This window comes from Crotalus tigris, unplaced genomic scaffold (genome assembly GCF_016545835.1).
Source record: "Crotalus tigris isolate CLP2741 ecotype Arizona unplaced genomic scaffold, ASM1654583v1 scf7180000020640.449710, whole genome shotgun sequence".
Lineage (NCBI taxonomy): Eukaryota > Metazoa > Chordata > Lepidosauria > Squamata > Viperidae > Crotalus > Crotalus tigris.
Window position 1 is genome coordinate 376,538 of NW_024098119.1, and position 22,963 is coordinate 399,500.

Sequence of the window (22,963 nt, forward strand, 5' to 3'; positions counted from 1 at the left end):
TGACGTGAAAAAGTCAGAGGAAAGCCACTATAGCAGTGTTTCTGCTGGCTGAGGAATTCTGGGAATTGAAATCTGCGCATTTTAAAGTTGTCGAAGTTTGGGGGGGGGGAAATGCCCTACACTAAGACTCTGCCAAATTCTGCCTTGATTTCTTCTCTGCAAAGGCCTGTTTTCTCCACTTTACTCTCATGGCCCCTGAGATTTCAAGTACTTTTCTGGTGGTATTTCTGAGCTTCTGCTACTGCGTTCTTGAAGGTGAATTGTATTCTGTCGCTCCTTCTCCCTCCTCAATTGCCCATCCTTCTCAATCTCCCAAAAAAAAAAAAAAGATTTATGGGAGGACTTTCATCCTGACATTTTCTCTTGGGATTCAAAAGGAAACAAGGAAATCAAGGGGAATGCAAACCGATGGACAATGATTGCACAAAAAAGGACAGGACATTCACACATACATAAATTTGGCCTGCATGTCAAGAGACAAGAATACCCAACTCTACCCAAGAACCTATCGCCAGAGCTGCTCTGAAAGCAAATTCACTGGACCCCAAATGAAAGCTAACATAACTTCTAGTCTTGAAGATCTTCTGGTCCAGGGCTTTTCAACCTTTTCACCCATTGTACCACTTTTAGGATATGGCAACATCCGAGTACCACCAGTCGCCTAGCAAGGTGTCAAAACCTTGATGACCAAAAAAAAAAGGAAAAAAGTGATAAAGTACAGTAGTCCTTGACTTACAATAGTTCACTTAGTGACTGTTTAAAGTTACAATGGCACTGAAAAAATTGTGCCCCCCAAGCCACAGCCGAGCAAGACACCTGCCTGCAATGCTCTTATTCCTGTACGAGGTTTTCATTGTTGTGAGCATTTCTGTTGAGGATTGGCAGCGGGGGTGGGGTGGGGGTGTTTGGTTTTTATTCCCCCCGTCTGCTGGGTGGTTGCAGCAGGTTTTGGTCACTTCACATGACCCTGGGACACTGTGACCATCATAAATATGAATCAGTTGCCAACCATCTGAATGTAAATCACAAGACCTGGAGATGCTGCAACATTCCAGCTGACTGGCGCTTCTTCTGGGCTCAGCAGAAGCGCCAGGATCAGTGCTGCTTTCCAGCTGATTGGTGCTTCTTCAGGGCTCAGCAAAAGCACCAGGATCATCGCCGAGCTCCGGCTGGAGCCTGTCGCTGATCCTGGTGCTTCCGCTGAGCCCTGACAGCCCTGCAGCTCCAGCTGTCTCTCACTCAGGCTTGTGCAGCGCTGCCACCAGTTCAGCTCATTCCCTCCCCAACTACCACTTTTCTAGGATGGTCGCGTACCACCTGCCAGGTGCCAATGTACCACAGGTGGTACCCGTACCACTGGTTGAAAAGCCCTGTTCTAGTCCAACCCTCTGTTCAAGCAGGAGACCTTATACCATCCCGATCAAATGGCTCTCCAATCTCTTCTTGAAAACTTCCAGTGATAACAGAATAATAGAATTGGATGGGACCTTGGAGGCCTTCTAATCCAACCCCTTGCTCAAGCAGGAGAGCCTATACCAGTGTTTCTCAACCTTGACAATTTTAAGGCATGTGGACTTCAACTCCCAGAATTCGACAGCCAGCAATGCTGGCTGTGGAATTCTGGGAATTGAAGTCCACATGCCTTAAAATTGTCAAGGTTGAGAAACACTGGCCTATACTATTCCAGACAAGTAGCTGCCCAGTCTCTTCTTAAAAGCCTCCAGTGATGGGGTACCACAACTTCTGAAGGCAAGCCGTTCCACTGGTTGTTTGTTCTCATCCATAGGAAATTTCTCTTTAGAGGTAACTTAGTAACTAGGAAGAGATGTGGGAGTTTCCAAGTATGGTAGTTTCCAAAGACTGCCTTTCTCAAATGGGTTAGTTACTGAGCCATTACTCCTCTCACAGCTTTGACAAACACCTCAGCGTTTCCGACAGGATCCCAATGGGGGAACCTGGGCAGAGAGCGCCTGTGTACATTTCCACATTCAAAGAGCTGCTCCGCTTAGCATGAGGTTGGCTGTGGGCCTCCCACAAGCACCTGGTGTGTTCCCACTCAGCATTATGTCAGAAAAATGCCACATCAGCTCCTGCCAAGAAACTCCTTTGTTATTTCTGGCTGTGTTGCCACCACTCAAAGTGCTGTTGCACACAGAAGCGTGTGCTCCCTGAGTGGAAGGAGCAAAGGGAATGAAAGGCGCAAGTTTTGTACAATCTGAACAGAAACCACTGCTCTTTTGTGTTCCTTTTCCCCCTGCATTTTGGTTTTTTTTTCTTTCTGCTTTTTTTTCTTTCTTCTATATTAGTGGGCGTTGTTTTTTAATGTTCTCTTTAAAACTTTAAATAAAATTTATGTCCCAAAGGTGCTTTTCCAAAAAGATGATAAGATAAGATGAGATGATAAGAAGAGAAGAGAAGATGATAAGGTAAGGTAAGGTAAGAGAAGAGAAGAGGATAAGATAAGATAAGATAAGATAAGATAAGATAAGATAAGATAAGATAAGATAAGATAAGATAAGATAAGATAAGATAAGATAAGATAAGATAAGATAACCTTTATTGTCATTTTTTACTGTGGGCACAACGGCACACATCAAAAATGAAATTTAGTTGCCCGCTCTCAAGTGAAACACATACATGACACACACCTAAACATACCATGAATAACATATGTATAGACCCATATCCCTACACATACATAGCAAATAAATATTAAATATGTCCATCTTGAACATATAATGGAAGGAGGAAGCTTGAGAGTTCACAAGGTTAATGCTGTATGGAATGAAACTATGGCTGAATCTGGATGTTCTGCTTCAGATACCATGAAGCCCCCTCCTCCCAGAAGGGAACAAGGAAAACAGGTTATGAAGAGGATGTGTCATGTCTCAGATAATCTTGCGGACTCTGCTCAAGCAACGCTTCTGTGCCATGTCCTGGATGGGATGGAGGGAGCTGCCAATGATCTTTTCGGCCATTCTCAGCACTCTCTGCACCGCCTTCCTGTCTGAAGCAGGGATGCTTCCAAACCAGACTGTGATGCTGTATGACAGGATGCAACTATACTTTCTGGTTGTTGTTGGGTTTTTTTAAAAAAAAAAACTTTTCACTTCTCATCCAATAAGCTTCTTCAATTCCTCTGAAGTGTTTTGAAAGAAAAAAAACCCAAGAAAGTCCGGTTGCCTTTGGGAAAAGCACCTTTGGGACAACCACGACCTGGATGATGGAGAATCTCCAAAGACAAATAAAATTTATGTTTTTTTTTAAAGGAACAAGGAAGACAGAAGGATGATAGGGCAAGAGCAGATTTCCAAAGACAGAGAGACTGAAAGAGATCATAACCAGCAGCTAGGAAATCAGCGGTTGGCTTCATATAGTCCAAGTCGAATCCCAGGGTTTACAAATCACAGTTTCTATATTCATTTATCATGGAAAGTCATCTCCCTTCTCCCAAATCAAGCCATCAAGCTGAGCCAGGTGGAGTGGTTAAGGTTATGGATCATGAGTGGGAGAGCTGCATCGAAATCCATTGTCAACCATAGTAGGAATTAGTATCGCTGGATTACTTGGGGGGATGATCAAGTTATTTTTGTGGGAATAAAATGAATGCAGATTCTATAGGAATCAACCAGGCTGAGCTGGAGGGAGGGGTCAAATGCATCATCAGTCATGAGTCTCTGCATGCCCACAAGAGATTTAAGTTCAGCCCACCTTCAATTCCTTTCTATTCTTAATTCCCACTAATTTCCCTTTGATGACAGTAGTTCAGGTTCTTGTAGAGAGCTTAAGCTTACAATACATCTTCATACAGATCTCCCCATCACAAGACCCTCACCTGCCGGGACCCTCCCATCACAAGACCTACTGACCACACAAAGCCCTTATAAGCAGAAGAACATCGACACTGACATTTTCTAAATTCTGCTGAAGATGTTACCTGGCCTGGTCACACAACATTCAGAAAACCAACCCACAAACTTGGAGAACACACCTCCACCCTCACCAGGGGTCTTCAAACTTGGCCCTTTTATGACTTGTGGACTTCAACTCCCAGAATTCCTCAGCCAGGCACGGGTGCCTGGTGAGGGATTCTGGGAGTTGAAGTCCACAAGTCATAAAAGGGCCATGTTTGAAGACCCCTACCCTATACCAATCCAGACAAATGGTTGTCCAGTCTCTTTTTGAAAGCCTCCAGTGATGGAGCATCCACAACATCTGAAGGCAAGCTGTTCCAGCCAAACTGGACTGCTGACTGGGGCCAAAAGCAGAGGACGATCTAATCAGCTGATCTTCAGCTCACACACACACACACACACACACACAGGCACACAAACAAACATACTGCCAAACATCTGCCTTTCGGAAACGGAACCATCTCTCCTCCTATATCCTTGATGTCTAGATTTTTAAAAGAAGGAGATAACCTCTGCGTTCAGCATCCCTCTTTCCAACGGCAGCCACATATGCTCCGTGTCCTAGCTGCGTTCCCTCACTATAAGGTTTAGTATTTTTTTTAGAGGTTTATGAATGGAGCTGAACCCCCCCTCCGCCTTCCCCTCCCCTGCCATCCACTCATTAACAAAACAAGGTTTTGCAGACAGAAGCCCTACGGCTCCAGCTCAACAAGCAAATGACAGATGAGAAATGGCCAGGGATGTTTACTGAGGCCGATGGATTAATGCTATGGAACGGTTCCCTGGAGGGGAACCGTAGCTTTTCCTTAATGATTTCGTGGGAGGACCAGGCTCCTGGCCAAACAGTGCCACGCTAACCCTGAGTTTCAAGGACCAGAAGTCTGCCTTCCCACCCATCTTGCAGAGTGAATTTAGATGGCTGGAAGATAAAAATGATGGCTAATGGGCTAGGAAATAAGGCAGACTCGCCGGCTGATGTCAGGGGGAGATTCTGTCCCTATAAGCAGCTGCCTGCCCAAAGGGAGGCTAATCTTTGAAATGTAAATTAAATTAAAGTAATTATTAAATTAATTATTAAATTAATTATATTATTAATAATAACAAAAACAAAATAACAACAACAACAAAAACAATAATAATAACAACAAGCCTTAAGGACAAATGCATATAAAGTCAAAATTGAGAAGACAGCAACAGACAGTAAGTGCCGCCTATGCAAAGAAGCTGAAGAAACAGTGGACCACCTGGTAAGCTGTTGCAAGAAGATTTCACAGACTGACTACAAGCAGCGGCATGACAAAGTAGCAACAATGGTGCATTGGAAGATCTGCAAGAAATATCATTTGCCTGTAAGCAAGAACTGGTGGGATCATAAAACAGAGAAAGTCATAGAAAATGATAAAATTAAACTGCTCTGGGACTTCAGAATTCAAACAGACAAGCACCTGCAACATAACACCCTGGACTTAACAACTGTCGATAAGAAAGACAAAAAAGCCTGGATAGTGGACGTGGCAGTGCCTGGAGACAGCAGAATAGAAGAGAAAGAACTGGAGAAGATAACAAAATACAAAGACCTACAAATAGAAATAGAAAGACTATGGCAAAGGCAAGCAAGGGTAGTACCAATAGTAAGAGGCACCATGGGTGCAATCCCAAAACCACTGGAGCACCAATTGAACACCATTATCGGCATTGACAAATTCGCCATTAGTCAATTGCAAAAGGCGGCCTTACTAGGAACAGCTTCCATCCTGCAACGATATCTGTAATAACATCAAATATCCACATCTGCCTGTCCCAGGTCCTGGGTAAGGATTCGATAGGTGGACAAAAAGCCAAATCCAGTCTGAACATCTGGCTGACTGTGCGATGATCCATAATAATAAACAAAAGTTTTGCCATCTTGGAAAAGAAAGTGGTCCATAAATGACAAGTAAACTTCCTGCTCTGCCTGAACTGGGCAAATCTGCAATGAAAGGCAGAGAGGCTGCCTTCCAAGACAGAGATAACAAGTGGTCTGATCCTTGGCGTGGTGACAGAAAGAAAGGGCTTGAACTAAAAGGGTCCATCTCCAACAGTCCCGGAAGATCTCTCTCTTCTGCAGCTCCTCCCAGCCCTGAATCCAAGCCTACCTCCTCCACCCACCCACCCACCTACCTGTGATCCTGTGCCGTGTACTTGAGCAGTTCTGCAAGCTGCAGAGGGTACTTGCAGATCTTCTGGACAGGGGTCAACAGGAAACCATCTATGGCGATGTCAATCATCTGCTGCAGGAGACGGCAAGCTTCGAAGAAGTGCTGGTACCTGCCGTCTTTCATTAATTTGGAAAGCTCCATGCATGCATCCAAGTGGTTATTACAGTACTCGGAGTAGATCCAGAATCCATCTTGCTACAGAGAGAGGAAAGCAGAAAGGGAGGGCGAGACGTCTCATAAAGAAGTAGCTACAGGGCAGATTTTAATCACAACAAAGAGGTTGACAAAAACCGCAACTGGAAAAGACCATTGGGACTGTGATGTCCAACCCCATGGCTACAGCAGGAATCTAAATTAAAAGCATTCCAGACAGAGAACTCTCCAGCCTATGCTTGAACATCTCCAGGAATGGAAACCTGAAATCTTACTGGGTCTTTGGTCCCTCTGTAAAGCTTCTTCTCTTGTTGGGTGGTTTTGCTAACGTTCAACCAGACGCAGAATAACAGAGTTGGGAGGTACCTTGGAGGTCTTCTAGTCCAACCCCCTGCTCAAGCAGAAGACCCTATGCCATCTCAGACAAATAGCTGCCCAATCTCTTCTCAAAAACCTCCAGTAATGGAGCACCCTCAACCTCTCAAGGCAAGCCATCCCACTGATTCATTGTTCTCACTGTCAGGAAATTTCTCCTCAGTTCTACATTGCTTCGCTCCTTGATTAGTCCATCCTCTGGAATGTCAGAAAGTTATGCCATATCCTGCATTTAATGAGGGGCAGAAGTTAGATCTTCTAACTTTGAACCCTTTCAGCAACTCAGGAATGCTATATTAATGCCCTTCTGTTACTTTTTCTCCAGGCCAAACGTATCTCAAATCCCACAATCCAACTGAGCCACTTCGTTTGAATCCTTCTCAAAGTGTGGCACCCACAACTGAATACTGTCAATCAAGGGTCATCAAGAGATAATCAAGATCATCCAGGTCACGGATGTCCCAACAATCCAACTGAGTCACTTCGTCTGAATCCTTCTGAAAGTTTGGCACCCACAACTGAATACTGTTAATCAAGGGTCATCAAGAGATAATCAAGGGTCATCATCCAGGTCACGGATGTCCCAAGGTGTTTTTTCCAAAAGGCAATTGGACTTCCTTGATTTTCTTTTCTTTTTCTTTTTTTTCTTTTTTTTGAAAATGTTTCATTTCTCATCCAAGAAGCTTCTTCAGTTCTAACTAATAATGGGAAATAGATTTATATTCTTTGCAGTCATTTGGTCGTTAGTACTCTGAGGTCTGGCCCTTAGCTTTCTTAGAGTCCTAGAGGCCACTTTCAATCAAAATAGAGCTGGAAGGGACCTTGGAGTTCTTCTAATCCAGCAGGAGACCCTATAACTGTGGTGGTGAACCTATGGCATGGGTGCCAGAGGTAGCACTCGGAGCCCTTTCTGTGGGCACACGTGCCGTTGCCCCAGCCTCGCCTCCCCCGCGACCCCCTCCTCTCCAGCAGCCCTCCTGGAGGAGAGTTGCCCCCAAGCGTGGCTCACATGGAGCACTGCAACCAAGGACATGGCAGCCAGGCAGCGTAGACAGGACTCTGCCCTCATGCCCCATTGTGCACAGTTGATGCTGCTGGGTGCAGGCTGAGGGTGTGGCTGCCATGGCGCTGCTGGGCGATCTGCAGTGGGCCCTGGAGACGGTGAGTGGCCCTGGGGCAGGTGGGGTAGGGGCAGGGTAGGGGCGGGGCAGGGGTGGAGCAGAGGCGGGGCCAATTTTTGGGCACTCGGTCTCTAAAAGGTTCGCCATCACTGCCCTATAAAATTTCAGACAAGTCCAGTCTCTTCTTAAAAACCTCCAGTGACAAAGCAGTCACAACATCTGGAGGCCAGCCGTCCCACTGGTTAATTCTTCTCCCTGTCAGGAAATTTCTCCTTCCTTCTAGGTTGCTTCTCTCCTTGGTTAGGACCAAAGAGGACCATCCCCTTCCCCAAGAACACACAGTCCTCAACTTATAGACATTTGTTTAATGGCCATTGAGAGTTACAATGGCACTGGGAAAAAAATGACTGATGAACAGATCCTGCAATGAGAAGCTTTGCAGCAATCCCCACAGTTCCTTGGCAAGTGGTAGGCGGAGGTAGTCCTCAACAACGGTTCATTTATTTTTTTATTTTTTAAAAAAAATTATTTGAATTTTCAATACATATACTACTTTCCATACATTATATATAAAACTAAAAAAAAAGAAAAATACCTTTAAAATAAGATCTTAGGTGTCGCTCGTCTATCTCCCCCCCCCCCGACTGCATCCGCCCTCTCAACCTTCCTTCCTTCCTTCCCTACTCCCTCTCTCCTCTCCTCTCCTCTCCTCTCTCCCCCCACCCCTTCCTCCCATCCAACTTCCTTCCTTCCCTCCTCCTCCCCTCTTATCCCTCTTGGATACAGTTCAGGGGGAACACCCAAGCGGCACCTCCCTCTAAATTACTCCATCTATTTCATACTTTAATATTTCCATATATACCTAATCCCACCCCACCCCTCCCCCCCTACCTCCCCACCCCACTTCCCAGAGCAAAATACAGGGTTATTATAAACAAAACAAACACAATAAAACAACAACAAAAAATTCTATACAATAAACAAATTCATACATTACCCTTAACTCTCTCTAAACAATAATAATAATAATAATAACAACAACAATATAAACAAATCTACTATAAATCAAATATTATAAAAATCTATAAATAATAATTATAACCTCAAGAAAAAATTAATCATAAAATAAATGGAACTTTAAAGTTCCGTATTTATTCTGAATATAATCTATCCACCTTCTCCACACTATAATAAATTTATGGTCCTTTAAATAAGCTGAAATTTTTGCCAATTCCGCTAAAGTAGAAACCTTAAGTGTCCATTCTTCTAAGGTAGGCAAACAACGGTTCATTTAGTGACTGTTCAAAGTGACGACGGGACTGGAAAAAAGGGACTTACGACCAAGGTTTCATACTCGCGGCCACGGTAGCTCCAGAAGACAGGCTTAAGATACAGGAGGACCTGGACAGACGTGAACACTGGGCGCTATCTAACAAAATGAAATTCAATGGTGAATCACGATCATGTGATTCGCTTAACAACGGCAGTGTCCTGTATCAAGCAAGGGGGTTGCTGACTATTGCTTGATGCAGGCAGATTAATTCCATGGAAGGGTTTTCATGCAGACTACTTTAATCCATCAGGAATTCTCAAAATATTAACTTACAGTTACTGAAGATACATCTGACATTCCTGCATGGTCTTTACCCATCACATGGGTAAAAAAAGAATAGCTTCTTCCATACTAATGAAGCAAACAGTCCTCGGGGCTGCACTTCATAGAGACCTTGCTAGCTGGCATGTAACCAGGATATCCCATAATAAAACAGAAGACCCTCCCAGTGGCCAGTCCGAACACAGATATGACCAGATAACATAAACTACATCACCCAAAAGAGTTTCCCTTAAGAGGACAGTTCTTAATTCCTGAGCTAGCTATATACTCTGACCAGCACAGGCAGTGATTCGCTTAACGACTCTGGCAGAAAAAAACACAGTATCATAGTACACAGTATCATTCAGCAACCGCCTTGTTTAGCAGTGGGAATTCTGGTCCCACGGGCGACCTATGTGGAGATAAGAGGCCTAAGACCCGGCTTTGCAGCCTGTACTGCCAATTGCAGCCAGTTTCCCATCCTTCGATCTGCAGCAAAGAGGCAGAGGCTCCTTTTCGGGCAGTTGGCAATCTCTCCCGTGCCAGCAATTATGAGTGCAGGAGGTCAGACTCCGATCAGAATCCTTTGTGGGGGCGATAAATCTCACCATGGCACAAGAGCTCTGGAATGCGCCAGAAAAAAAGAGAAGCCTGCTTGAGGAAGAGGGATTCCCAGCAGGGAAAGCCAAGATGCGGGGATCAGAGCTGAATGGAGAAGTCGTGCTCTTTCTGAGTTCCCTCTGCACGTGCCCAAAGGCCCGCTGGCTTGCAAGATCAGCACCTGTCAGACCCTGCTTGTCAGGCTCCCCAAACCAAGACAGACACGAGGAGTTACTTCGAAGCGCTTCCCTTGATGGTTCTTCACCAGTACACGGAAATCTTGCCAAGCTGAAACAACTACAAGGTTCTCTCTGAGCTTGGCTGTTTTCTTGCAGAATAGGTCAGATTGTTTGTGTGAGAAGGGAGTGGAGCTACTAGGGAGGAGGAGGAAGAGGAGGAGGAGGGGGAGGAGGGGGAGGAGAAAGACGAGGAGGAGGAGGAAGAGGAGAAGGGAGTGGAGCTACTAGGGAGGAGGAAAAGGAGGAAGAGGAGGGGAGGAAGGAGAGGAGGAGAAAGATGAGAAGGAGGAGGAAGAGGAAGAGGAGGAGGAAGAGGAGGAGGAAGAGGAGGAGGAGGGGAGGAAGAGAAGAAGGAAGAGGAGGAGGAGAGGAGGAGGAGAGGAAGAGGAAGAGAAAGAGGAGGAGAAGGAATAGGAGGGAGGAGGAGGAAGAGGAGGGAGGAAGAGGAAGAGGAGAACTGTGGGTTTCTCAGTGCTGTCTGAGCTAGGTTGTTTTCTTGCAGATGTTTCAGTCTCCAAATTAAATAGTATCATCAGTGCTAGTCATGATGTTACCTAGTTGGGTAATGACCTCTAATTTCAATCCTGAGCTCCAAATATTCTCCTTTATGGGTAAAACAGCTACTTGCATCAGGTGGTCCTCAACTTATGGTCACACTTGAGCCCAACATTTCTGTTGCTAAGCGAGACAGTTGCTATGTGAATTTTGCCCCATTTTATGACTTTTCTTGCCACGCTTGTTAAGCGACTCACTGCAGTCCTTAAGTTAGTAACACGGTTGTTAAGTGAATCTGGCTTCGCCATTGACTTCGCTTGTTAGAAAGTCTCAAAAGGGGATCACATCACCTTGGGACACCGCAACCGTCATAAATACGAGTCAGCTGCCAAGCATCTGAATTTTGATCACATGACCACGGGGAGGCTGCAATGGTCAATGAAAAACGGTCATAAGTCACTTTTTTCAGCGCTGTTATAACTCTGAATGGTCACTAAATGACCTGTTGTAAGTCCAGGACTATCTGTACCCTGAGTACTTCTAGGGAGGAGCCATCTTAATTCTCTTCCTCCCACCCAAACTATCTAAACTTCACTGTCTCTTGGTCCTCTGGAATGCATCACCTCCCTCCTGGGAATCCAGACCACATTCCACCCCACTGCTCCTGTAATTCAAAATCTGATTCCTCGGAGAGGCCCATCACATGGGACCATTTCTCCCATTTCTTATTTCTCCCATCAAATACCAATGCAAGGTGGCGCAGCAGCTAGAGTGCAGTACTGCAGGCCACTTTAGCTGACTGTGTTCAGCAGGTCAGCGGTTCAAATCTCACCGGCTCAAGGTTGACTCAGCCTTCCATCCTTCCGAGGTAGGTAAAATGAGGACCCAGATTGTTGGGGGCAATGTAAAATATATATATATATATATATATATATATATATACATTGCTTACTGGTGTACACCGCTTAGAGAGTGCTTGCACTTAAAGCGGTATATAAGTCTCATAAATAAATAAATAAATGCAAGTGTCCACCCACCCCCAAATCTCCTTGGCAAATGCAATTTCTTTATCTTCCTATTTTGGAAACAGATAACTGAAGTTAAACTAGGTGTGAGACATCCTTGGGGCAAAACTGTAACAACCCCAGATGGATTGTGGCAGTTACGGTTTGTTTCCTTTCCTTTTTTTCCAGAGCCTGTTCATAACTCCAGTCGTTGCGCTAAAGACAATTTATGAATGAAAGTGAGCCAACAAAGCGGATCAGTAGTCTAAGGCATTATGACACATGACGCTGAGAAGGGTTTTACCGGCATCCTGTAGAGGAATCATCAGCAATTGCAATGCGTTTCTCTAACATTCTCCAAAGCTTTCCTAGTATGAAAGGAAGCCTGGTTTGAGTTGACACCAGAAGCAACTTGGTTACGCTTCAAAGGATCCAGCGTCCTGGATAAGTGGCATTTTCTTACGTAAGCACCATCTTAGAGCTGCTTCTTCCCCAAAGGAGAAGCTGCAAAAGCTATGTTGCATGATTTTCTTGACATTTCTGGATATATCTACAATCCCATCAGCCCTGTAAAATGGTATTTATGTAACCGGCAACAGCAGAGAGTCTGTGAGAGCCATTTCAATCATCAAAAACATCCTGTTCCTCATGCGTGGATTATATTTTTGTTTTCTTTCAAGCTTCTGAGTCCATCTTGCCTCCAGGTCACTGCCCGGATCAATCTCTACAGTTTTCAGAAGCGGTTTGGCTAGCCTTCTTAGAGCTGCGAGAATAACTCACCCAAAGTCACCCTGTGTTGGCCTTTCAAGATAGTCCAGGCCAGGAAACCAAAATCACCAATATAATACTTTTATTGTAAAGTTACAGTGGTGTTTTTTCCAACCACAGCCCCTTTAAGATGGGCAGACTTCAACTCCCAGAATTCCATCTTAAAGGGGCGGCGGTTGAAAAAACACAGCTTTACAGTAACCGAAACCTGAATGTACCTCTTCCCTCCGTCCCTTTACTGTATGTTCCAGTGAATGAGAAAAGAGATGCTTTTACATAAAATTACATTTCTGATTTGAACTCAGATTTTGTTTATCTGACAGTTGTTTATGCTGCAGCTCTTTCTCCTGTCTCTCAAGGTTATTCTCACAGTAAAGTGTTAATACCACTTTACAACGCCTTGGTAAGGCCACACATGGAATACTGCATCCAATTCTGGTCACCACAATGTAAAAAGACATTGAGACTCTAGAAAGAGTGCAGAGAAGAGCAACAAAGATGATTGGAGGGCTGGAGGCTAAAACATACAAAGAACGGCTGCTGGAATTGGGTATGTCTAGTTTATTGAAAAGAAGGATGAGGGGTGACAGGATAGCAATGTTCCAATATCTCAGGGGCTGCCCCAAAGAAGAGGGAGTCAAGCTATTCTCCAAAGCACCTGAGGGCAGGACAAGAAGCAATGGAGGGAAACTAATCAAGGAGAGAAACAAGCTAGAACTAAGAAGAAATTTCCTGACAGTGAGCACAACTAACCAGTGGAACAGGTTGCCTTCAGAAGTTCTGAATGCTTCAAGAAAAAACTGGACAGTCACTTATCTGGAATGGTCTAGGGTCTCCTGTTTGAGCAGGAGGTTGGACTAGAAGACCTCCACGGTCCTTTCCAACTCTGTCATTCAAGTCTTCTGGTTTCTAGTCTGGTGCCTTGTTTCTCAACCTTGGAAACTTTTGAAACATTGGACTTCGACTCCCAGAATTCCCCAGCCAAGGTGAAACATTTGGCCTGAGCTAAATGGAGGTTTGAAAAAAGCAGAATCAACCATTTACAGCCACACTGACAAATGCTTGTTGGCCAGATTGGGTAGAAGATGACTCAATGTATCCACGGATGCGAGCAAATTGGTGGGAACCCTTTAATAACAACAGTACCAGATACGGTATTAACTCCTACCGCCCTGCTGGTTAAAATCTCTTTGGTTAGTTGCTCTTATTTACCACAACCCATTTTCAGGCAGAATCTCTACCCTGTAATTTCCGTTAGGTGGATCGCCCTAAAACAGGAGGATGAAAAGGAGAAAAAAAAGGGGGCCATCAGAACCGCTGCTATCTTCCATAGGTGGAGAATAAATACTTTGGTGCACTGCAGAAGCAGCTTCCTAACAAGTAATCAGAAAACAGGATCTTCAGATTTTAGGTAGGGACAGATGATATTATTCTTCATTAGCTCTCTTTCTGTGGTCAGCATTCATTATTCATACCCCACATCCATCCTTTGCAAACAAAAACCCATGTCTTATGGAGATTAGATCTGGTGTTTGACAACGTAGCCCCACATCACCGGAGCTAACTAAATCAGGTCAGGCCCAGCTGTTTAAGCCCCTGTGGAACTTCAAGGAAAGCTTATTGTGAACACTCAACTTACTGTGATTCATCTAACAAATTATGGCTAAGGAAACCACAATGAGCGTGAAACAAGAATCTAGCCGATGCTGTGTAGAAATTCCTCCTATGGAACATGCAAGAAATGCCCAACAACAGTGGTGGGATTCAGCCGGTTCGCATCAGTTTGGCAGAGCCAGTAGTTAATTTTTTATTGCCCAGGCCCAGAATGGACTTCAGGAAGTGGTATCCACACAGAGAACCAGTTGTTTCCATATGTGAATCCCACCACTTCCCAACAACCCAACTTTGCAAAGATAATCAAGCTAAACTGAAGATCTCTCCCACTGACTTCCTTCCTCTCTGAAAAACTTACATGCTCTAGAAAACATGGTCCTATTTCACTGAGATGAGGGTCCTCATTGTTGTACTGCTTCTCCAAGTCCCTTACAAAGCCCATCTGAAACCTGTAGATGTCTTCAATGTTGCCAAAGATGATCTTCAGCTGCTCATCACTGAACATGTCTCTTCTCTTCCGACACTGCTTTAAATAACCCTGAAGGAAAATTTAAAATAAGACAAAAGTTTACAAGTCGGGACTGCATCACAAACAGACTGTTTCCCTAACCACATACTGCTGGACACCATAAAAATATTATCCCAAGATTAGTACTGTAAAGTAAAATTCGATCACCAGTGTAATCAGTATTTTGGCCACTCCTAGATGTCAGGATGAATAATCATGGTTAATCCTTTGGCATTGTTGAGAACCCCAAAGAACTGCACTCTAATTCACAGACCATGTTCGCAAATCAGTCAAAAATCCAGTGGTTCCAGCTGAATACCATTGCTGGATGTCAGAATCCAATTATATTTCATTTTAGCTACCTACTCTGATAAAAACCCATTTCTTACTCTCTCTGGATTCTGTCATACTACGAAAGGGGAGGAGGATAAGCAAGGGGGTTTTATGACTCTCACTTCCTTCATTAAACTACAAAGTGACTGGATGTTGATTCTCATCAAGAGGACTGACCATAACAATATGGCCATCACCTTTCATCTATTCTCTCTGAAGTCTCCCTTTTGCCGGCAGTGAGGGAAAGGGGGGGAACAATGCAACGCCTGGAATCTGGGAAAACAGAGGATGAGTGATCGTTGCCCGGAAGAACTGTGGGGTGGGGACTGCTTGGGAACATTTTAAAACATTGAAGGATGGGAGAGAATTCCCCAGATCCTGTCTAGCATGCCTGCAATAATTTTCTCTTAATAAAGATGCCTGTTGGAAGAGACATTCCAAGAGTTCTGTCTTCTTAAGATGTAAAGTGGGGTGGGTCCTTACACTGAGCTTGGTTAGTCTCAGATTTTTTTTTCTCTTTGCATTGTACTTTGTTGCACAAACCCAGTGCAATTGGTTATTTTATGAACCAGGGTTCATTCGGAGAATGGGCTCCTTGAGGAATCAAGCTACAACGAAACTTTTGAGACTTTCAGATAGTCCTTGGAAATGGTGAAAGAGAATAACTGAATAATGGGGTCGGAAGGTACCTTGGAGGTCATCTAGTCCAACCCCCTGCTTGGGCAGGAGATCCTATACCATTCTGGACAAATGGCTGTCCAATCTCTTCTTGAAAACCTTCAGTGTTGGAGCATTCACAGCTTCTGGAAGCAAGTCTTTCCATTGATTAATTGTTCTAACTGTCAGGAAATTTCTCCTTAGTTCTAGGTTGCTTCTCTCTTTGGTTAGTTTCCATCCGTTGCTTCTTGTCCTGCCTTCAGATGCTTTGGAGAATAGCTTGACTACTCTTCTTTGGGGCAACCCCTGAGATATTGGAAGATGCTATCATGTCACTCCTAGTCCTTCTCTTTGTTAGACTAGACATACCCAGTCTTTGAAAGAGATTTCAATGCAGTGTAAAACGTTCATTAAGGGAAATTGCCTTGCTGTCTTGGTTTAACTTAGATAATTGCATCACCCTTGCATCATGAAGCACCTTGCTGAAATGACATACGCCATCAAATCAAGCCTACTCTGAATCAAGTCCTTCCTTCTTAGTTCATGCACTGTGCAAACCCAGAAGCTGGGCTACATCAACCACACTGTATCTATCTGAGCTACATATTTAACCTGGAACATCACAAGAAAAGGTGTTGAGGATTTTTGAAGTGAGGTGGCATTGTCACACTTCCCACTGAAGGTCTCACCCAGTTTCTTTAGTGACATTAGATTTGTTTCCCCTCTTTTAGGGGACTCTGGGAGCCTTGCAACTATTAAAAGCCAATAAAACCATGAATGATAAATATTCCTAGTAGCAGTAACAGTTTAAAACATAGGGAGGAAGGGAGAAGGATTTGGACAGGGATAGTGGGATCTTCTCTCTCTTTTTAAAAAAGATTTTATTAAGTTTTATAGGGTTAGGGATAAAATAGGGTCGGGATAGGGATTAAGGTTTAGGGCGGGGTCAGGATCAGGATTGGGATTAGGACAGGGTTGGGATCAGCATTGGGGTTATCCCCCAATAACATTTTCAATATTTAGCAAACAAACTATTGTCCGAGTACATATGTTCAGCTAACAATAGTTAACATAGTGATAGATAACTGTAGGAAATATAATAAACAATGATCATAAGCAGTATCAATTAATCAATGCATATCATTCTTCTTACTAGCATGTATTCAAAATAACATATCACATTCGTTTCTCACTAGTTCGTTTTCCTAACCGCTGGTAAAAGTTATCCCACGTTCTAAAATAAATTGAATCTTCTTTCTCTTTAATCTATCCATTTCTGCACATTCTAAGATTTTCTTAATTAAAACCTCTTCAATTGGTAAGTTTTCATTTTTCCAGTATTGGGCAAATACTATTCTCGCCGCTGTCAATACATGCAATATTAAATATTCCTTCTCCTTCTCATGATTAGGTCCCAATATTCCTAACAAAAGCAGTTCTGGTTTAAATTCTGTCTGTTTTTTAATCATCTTTTCCAACCATGTGTGTATCTTAACCCAAAACCTTTTTGCTTTAGGGCATGTCCACCATGGGATCGTCTCTTAATCCACCAATCACCTCCAGCATCATACCTCAGTTCCTGATCCTGGTGATATGACAGTAGCAGAATTTCGTTTCTATGGAACGATTCTAAATGAAGAACTCATTAAAATATTTCTTTCATATTGGGAAAAAGTCAACCATCCATTGCTTGCTTTGTTAAGAAGCAGAAAATGATGGACTTCTCATACTGGAGAGAATTTTGCTAAGTGATAGGCTTTCCTTCTAAAGTAGTTTTCCATGTAGTCCCCCTGGACTAAGTTTGGGGCAATTTTTGCAGGAGGTTAAGTGCCAATTTTAAGAGCCGTAGATACACAAATCTGGGAATTGTGATGCAGTACCTATCACCATTTGCCAACCATTCCTATATTTGGGGATTTGGTAATTGCAGAACAGGGCAGACTGCATATAATTGTTGTTAAGGAAGTGAGGTCTCTCAAACAATCCAAAGGTTTTGTTATAAGCGCTGAGCAGAAATAATTTTCCATCGTATCTATGGTTGAAGAGGGAGGTGAAGTTTTTCAGACAGACTGGTCTGACTGATTACACCTTATATATATATAATTTGTGGCTGGCAAAGAGTTAGTGGGAGACTAGTATAGCTATTTCAGGCTCATTAGCCCTCATCAGTTAGTCATACCCTTCAGGGATGACTAGCTGATGAGGGCTAATGAGCCTGAAATAGCTATACTAGTTTCCCACTAACTCTTTGCCAGCCACAAATTTTGAATTTATACTGTTCACAGTATGTGACGTCTGCCTGCAAAACAGATAATATATATCTGTTTATTTTTAACAATAAACAGCTGATTTATATTTATCCCGGAGTTTGAAGATTGTATTATATTGAATATATATATATATATATATATATATATATATATATATATATATATATATATATATATATATATGTAGGTCTTTGGTTGTTCGGGTTTTCTCCCACGTAAAATTGGAAGTGTCTTGGCGACGTTTCGACGAAGTCCCATTCGTCATCTTCAGGCTGGTGCTTTCAGCTTCGTGCCTCGAGCAGCACGAAGCTGAAAGCACCAGCCTGAAGATGACGAATGGGACTTCGTCGAAACGTCGCCAAGACACTTCCAATTTACGTGGGAGAAAACCCGAACAACCAAACCTACATACAAATACCCGCGAAAACCCAGAAAATATATATATATATATATATATAATATATATATATATATATATATATATATATATCTCCATATATATATGGATTTCATTTTTGTATATTCTCCCAACAATCTCAACCTAGCATCCTTCTGTTGTATTTTGGAGAGGTCAACTGCCCCTCTCCCTTCCTTCAAATTGTGGAGAATATTTGGAGAAATGTGGCCAAAGATGACATCTGCATGTCAGAACAAACATTAATAATCTTGAAAACATGCTCCAAATTTAATTTTTGTTTGAAGTAATGTTCCTCTGGGGAAGAGTTTTACAACTCATGCATAAATGTAGCAGCATCAGGCAAACAAAGATGTTTTTTGTTTCTGCTACTGGTGTTGCCTTTTGATTCGTGTGGTGCAAATATCCTGATTCCAGCATTTTTTTTATAAAAAAAAGTGAATTTTTTTTCAATTTGGAACTTTGGAATGGGGATTAGGTGGATATCCAGGGCCAATCCAAATGACTGAGCTGATTTCTTCCAAACTACGTGATTAATTAGAAGGTGCAATCGATTTTCCTTCAAACTAATCTCTGGATCAAACGTCCACACAGTATTCCTTTTGAAAGACCTGAACCCATAAGCTCTTTTTTTTTCCCAAGGAGAAAAAGGACATCTTTGAGAAGCTGTGAATGATGGCTCCATGCTAGCTCCATTCCTGAAGCTAACCCTTGGCTGCTGTCCCATAGTGAGACGCAACTGGATCCATGGATCACATTAATTTCCTACACAGCTGCCAAGCAACTATCTGAGCATTGTAGAAAATTAAAGGGATGGCCTAGACATGGAATTTGAAGCATTGTCATCCCATCCAGATAATTCAACCAGAAATCTCAAAGAAGCAAGAATAGGATTCAAGAGCTCTTTGCCAACTTGTACCTTGACCCAGTCCTTTAGAATGCAACAATGTTCAAAATAATCATATCTCTGTACTCAGATGGACCCATAATAGATTCATTTCTCTGAATTCAGACAGGGTCTGAATAGGGAATTATGAATTCTAATTATAAAGCGTTTTTAGTCAAGACTCAGTTTCCTGGAAATGACAATGTCATCTGATCCAACTCTATTTATGTTCTGAAATTCTTCTCACATTTTTTTTTCTTTTGCTGTGCTACTGACTTCCTGGACTGGGTTTGGGTTTTGTGGTCTGCCTTGTGATTTGAAGTCCACTGACTTTAGTAACTCCGGTTGAGTTGGTTATTTAGTTATCCAGACAGGAAAGGATGTAAAATAGTAGTTCTCAGCCTGTGATCTGCAGACCCCTGGGGGCCCATGATGCCATCATAGTGGGTCCGCGAAGGCTTGAAAAAAATGTTATGATTTACGAATAGAATTCTTTATTAGCCGAGTGTGATTGGACACACAAGGAATTTGTCTCCGGTGTAGAAGCTCTTAGTGTACATACCAAACAACAAAGTCATAGATCATAAATCATAGTTACAATCATTAATCATAAGATATAAACAACAAGTGATAAATCATAGGATACCAATAAGAGAAGATAGTAGGAAAGATGAAAAGATGAGAAAGGATGAGAAAGATGAGAAGGGTAATAGCAATATAGCCCTACTACACAGTTAAGTATCTTTAGGTCTAAGACAGGGCTATGGGAATTAGGCGTTCAGCGGAGTGATGACTCAGGGGTAGAAAATTTTGAGTTAAGTCTTGGGGGGGGGGGTCCATCACCATGGTCTGTGGCCACAAAAGGTATTTAAAGGAAGTCCACGGTGAAGAAAAGATCGAGAGCCAATGATGTTAAATAAGGCAATGCATCTCCTTTCGTATAAATTAAGTCTTTATTATAGTCATAGAGCAGCATTAGGAGGGTGGCTACAGTCAATTAAAAGGCATAAGAGACACACTGGATTCTTAAAAAAAGAAAAGAAAAAAAATATGAAAAGCTAGAACATATTAAAAAGAAAGTATATACAAAAGTCTGTAAGAAACTAAAAGAAGGAGTAGGAGGTAAGATGGGTGTAGGGAGAATAAAAGTGTGGAAGAGTATATCTATCAAATTACAGAACATTCTAAGATGGCAAATGAGCTACTTATAAAGTCTAGTTTATGGCATAAGTCATTGTCTGCTGAATTATGAATTGCCGCTCTGCAGAATCGGGCAAAATCGGGCAACCCCTAGCAGGTTTGATATCTGAAAACAACAGGATGGTATAAAATGGTCCTGGGCACCCAGCAGTAATGGTGAGAGAGGCTAGTAGGAATGTCTTTGCAGTACAGGCACCGGGGAAGCACCTAGTCTGTTGTTTCTGTGTGTCCAGGGTCACATGGGTCTTGTCTCTCCAGGTGAGGAATTTTCCTAGATTGGCCTTTGAGGACAGCTGAGGGGATGGCATGAATCATAACTTCCTTCCCTATGCTTCCCAGCATTGGGGCTGGGAATGTGTTCTACATGGATCTCCCTTGAAAAGAATCCAGAAGTTTCAATTGGTTCAATTGAATGTGCATATCTAGACTTGCTTTAGCACAAGTCTAGATATGCACATGTGTGACCTCTGCATGGCTGCATTGGTTACCAATTTGCTTCCTGTGCTGGTTGTCATGATGGCCAGATTATTTGAAGCAACGTCTTTTCCACTTATATCTATCTGAATCACCAGAACAGGGAGGTAGAGGATGTTACAGCTCCCCTCTTTTATGGAGGTCCATCTAATGGGACCAAGAAGAAGGGTCTTCTCTGTGGTGGCTCCCTTCCTGTGGGAACATCATACCTATGGAGATAATATTGGCCACTATCTTGACACTCTTTCAAAAGACGCTAAAGACATGGTTTGGCCAGTGAGTGTAGGGACCCCAAGGTGATATGGAGCCCATCAAGTGATTGGCTTGATTGTTATTGGCGGGGGGGGGGGGGGTTATTGGAAATAGAGTGTAGAGTAGAGTAGAGCAGAGCAGAGCAGAGTAGAGAAGAACAGAATAGAACATAGAGAATAGAATACAGAGAATAAAGAATGGAGAGAATAGAATAGAATAGAATAGAATAGAATAGAATAGAATAGAATAGAATAGAATAGAATAGAATAGAATAGAACAGAACAGAACAGAACAGAACAGAATATGGAATGAAATGGAGTGGAATGGAACAATAGAAATAGAAATAAGACTATCCCAACACTATCAGATTTCACTTAACTCCAGACAAGTATCAATGCATTTGGCTGGGACCTAAAAGGTTTCTGCTGATTTTTCCAGCCTTCGCCAATGCGCCCCAAGGTTCTGGTTTTGTCCACTTAATTTGGGCGAAATGAGCTTTCTTGAAGGTGCACCTGGGCTGTCATTTTGCAAATGGGAATGTTTGTCGCAATCTGTTCTGTTTAAGAAGACACTAGAAAAAGATCTTGTTTCTCCACCTTTGGGGAAGATTGCTCATTCAGTTCCATTTGGGGTAATAAAGAGAAGCAGACGATGTTAGGCAATAGCTACCTGCCTTGATAGAGGGAGTTGAGTCACCATAAACTGGAGCAATTCCAGCAAAAAAAAAAAAAAAAAACACCCCAAAACAAACCATCAGCCTCCCAGCAAATTTGACCCTGGAGATGCTAAACAGTAGGCAGCATCCTTGGTTCCAGCTTTTCCTCTTTATACCAGCATTAAAATTATGAGGAGGAGAAATGAGGACATTTATAAAATGTGCTATTTCTTCTGCAAGGCACATAGATGGATCTCTCCAATTCAAACAATGTAATCACAATTAAATTTACTCTGTTTCTTCATAGAAGCAATCCAATTAACACACACACACATACACAAAAACCCCTGGGATGTTTTATTTTACCATGCCCTTTATTTATTTATTTTTCCTGTCTAGCAGAAAAGAGCCAATTTGGAAGAATGCTCCATCTGAGTTAGGGAGAACAGCCTACATGCTAACAGTCCTCAGAGGCTGGAAACAGGCCTGTTAATATTAAAGCTAGCTGGAGGCACACAGTAGTTGCAACCTTTCATTTGGGTGGCTTTCTAAAAGCTGCCATTTGTTGAGCAGAAGGGAGGGGAGTGTGGAAAACTTAACAAAGAAAAAAGAGGCAACCCACTGTTTTCCTTCGGCAGATTGCAGCATCAGTCGAGAAGCAGGGACACAATTCCTTAGAGGCTGTCACTGCCATTTATACATGGAAATTCCGGGAGAACAATTAAACTGAGGCCAGACAACTATAAACCAACTTTAAGCTCAAATATGGAAGTTAAGCGATTCGCCTGCCCTTTAGGACCTGGAATGACTAAACCAGGGGTAGGCAACCTTGGCTCTTTTATGACTTGTGGACTTCAACTCCCAGAATTCCTGAGCCGGCCATCCTGAGGGAAAAGGGAGAGGTTTCCAAGCTGAGCCATGCTGGCTCAGGAATTCTGGGAGCTGAAGTCCACGAGTCATAAAAGAGCAAAGGTTGCCTACCCCTGGTTTAGTCATTCTAGATCCTAAAGGGCAGGTGAATTGCTTAACTTCCATATTTGAGCTTAAAGTTGGTTTATGGTTGTCTGGCATAAGGTTGCCTACCCCTGAACTAAATGGATGGAAAGGGTGCAATATGGGCTCCTTGGTGCTCCCTGAGCTTGCTTGTTTTCTTGCAGATGTTTCATTACCCACACTAAATAACATTGTCCGCACTAGTACTGATGATGTTACCTAGTTGGGTCATGAAATGTCTGCAA

The 22,963-nt window shown here is 42.9% G+C and overlaps 1 protein-coding gene across 1 annotated transcript in view; it reads right to left on the reverse strand.

Annotated features, from left to right (window-relative positions):
• ARHGEF9 (Cdc42 guanine nucleotide exchange factor 9) overlaps positions 1 to 22,963 on the reverse strand; it is a 97,202-nt gene that overhangs the window by 50,240 nt on the left and 23,999 nt on the right. Inside the window, exons 3-4 of the mRNA XM_039368130.1 lie at positions 14,434 to 14,613; positions 6,075 to 6,307 (exon numbers count right to left, since the gene is read on the reverse strand). Coding sequence (XP_039224064.1) covers positions 6,075 to 6,307; positions 14,434 to 14,613 — 413 coding nt within the window. The remainder of the gene's footprint in view (positions 1 to 6,074; positions 6,308 to 14,433; positions 14,614 to 22,963) is intronic.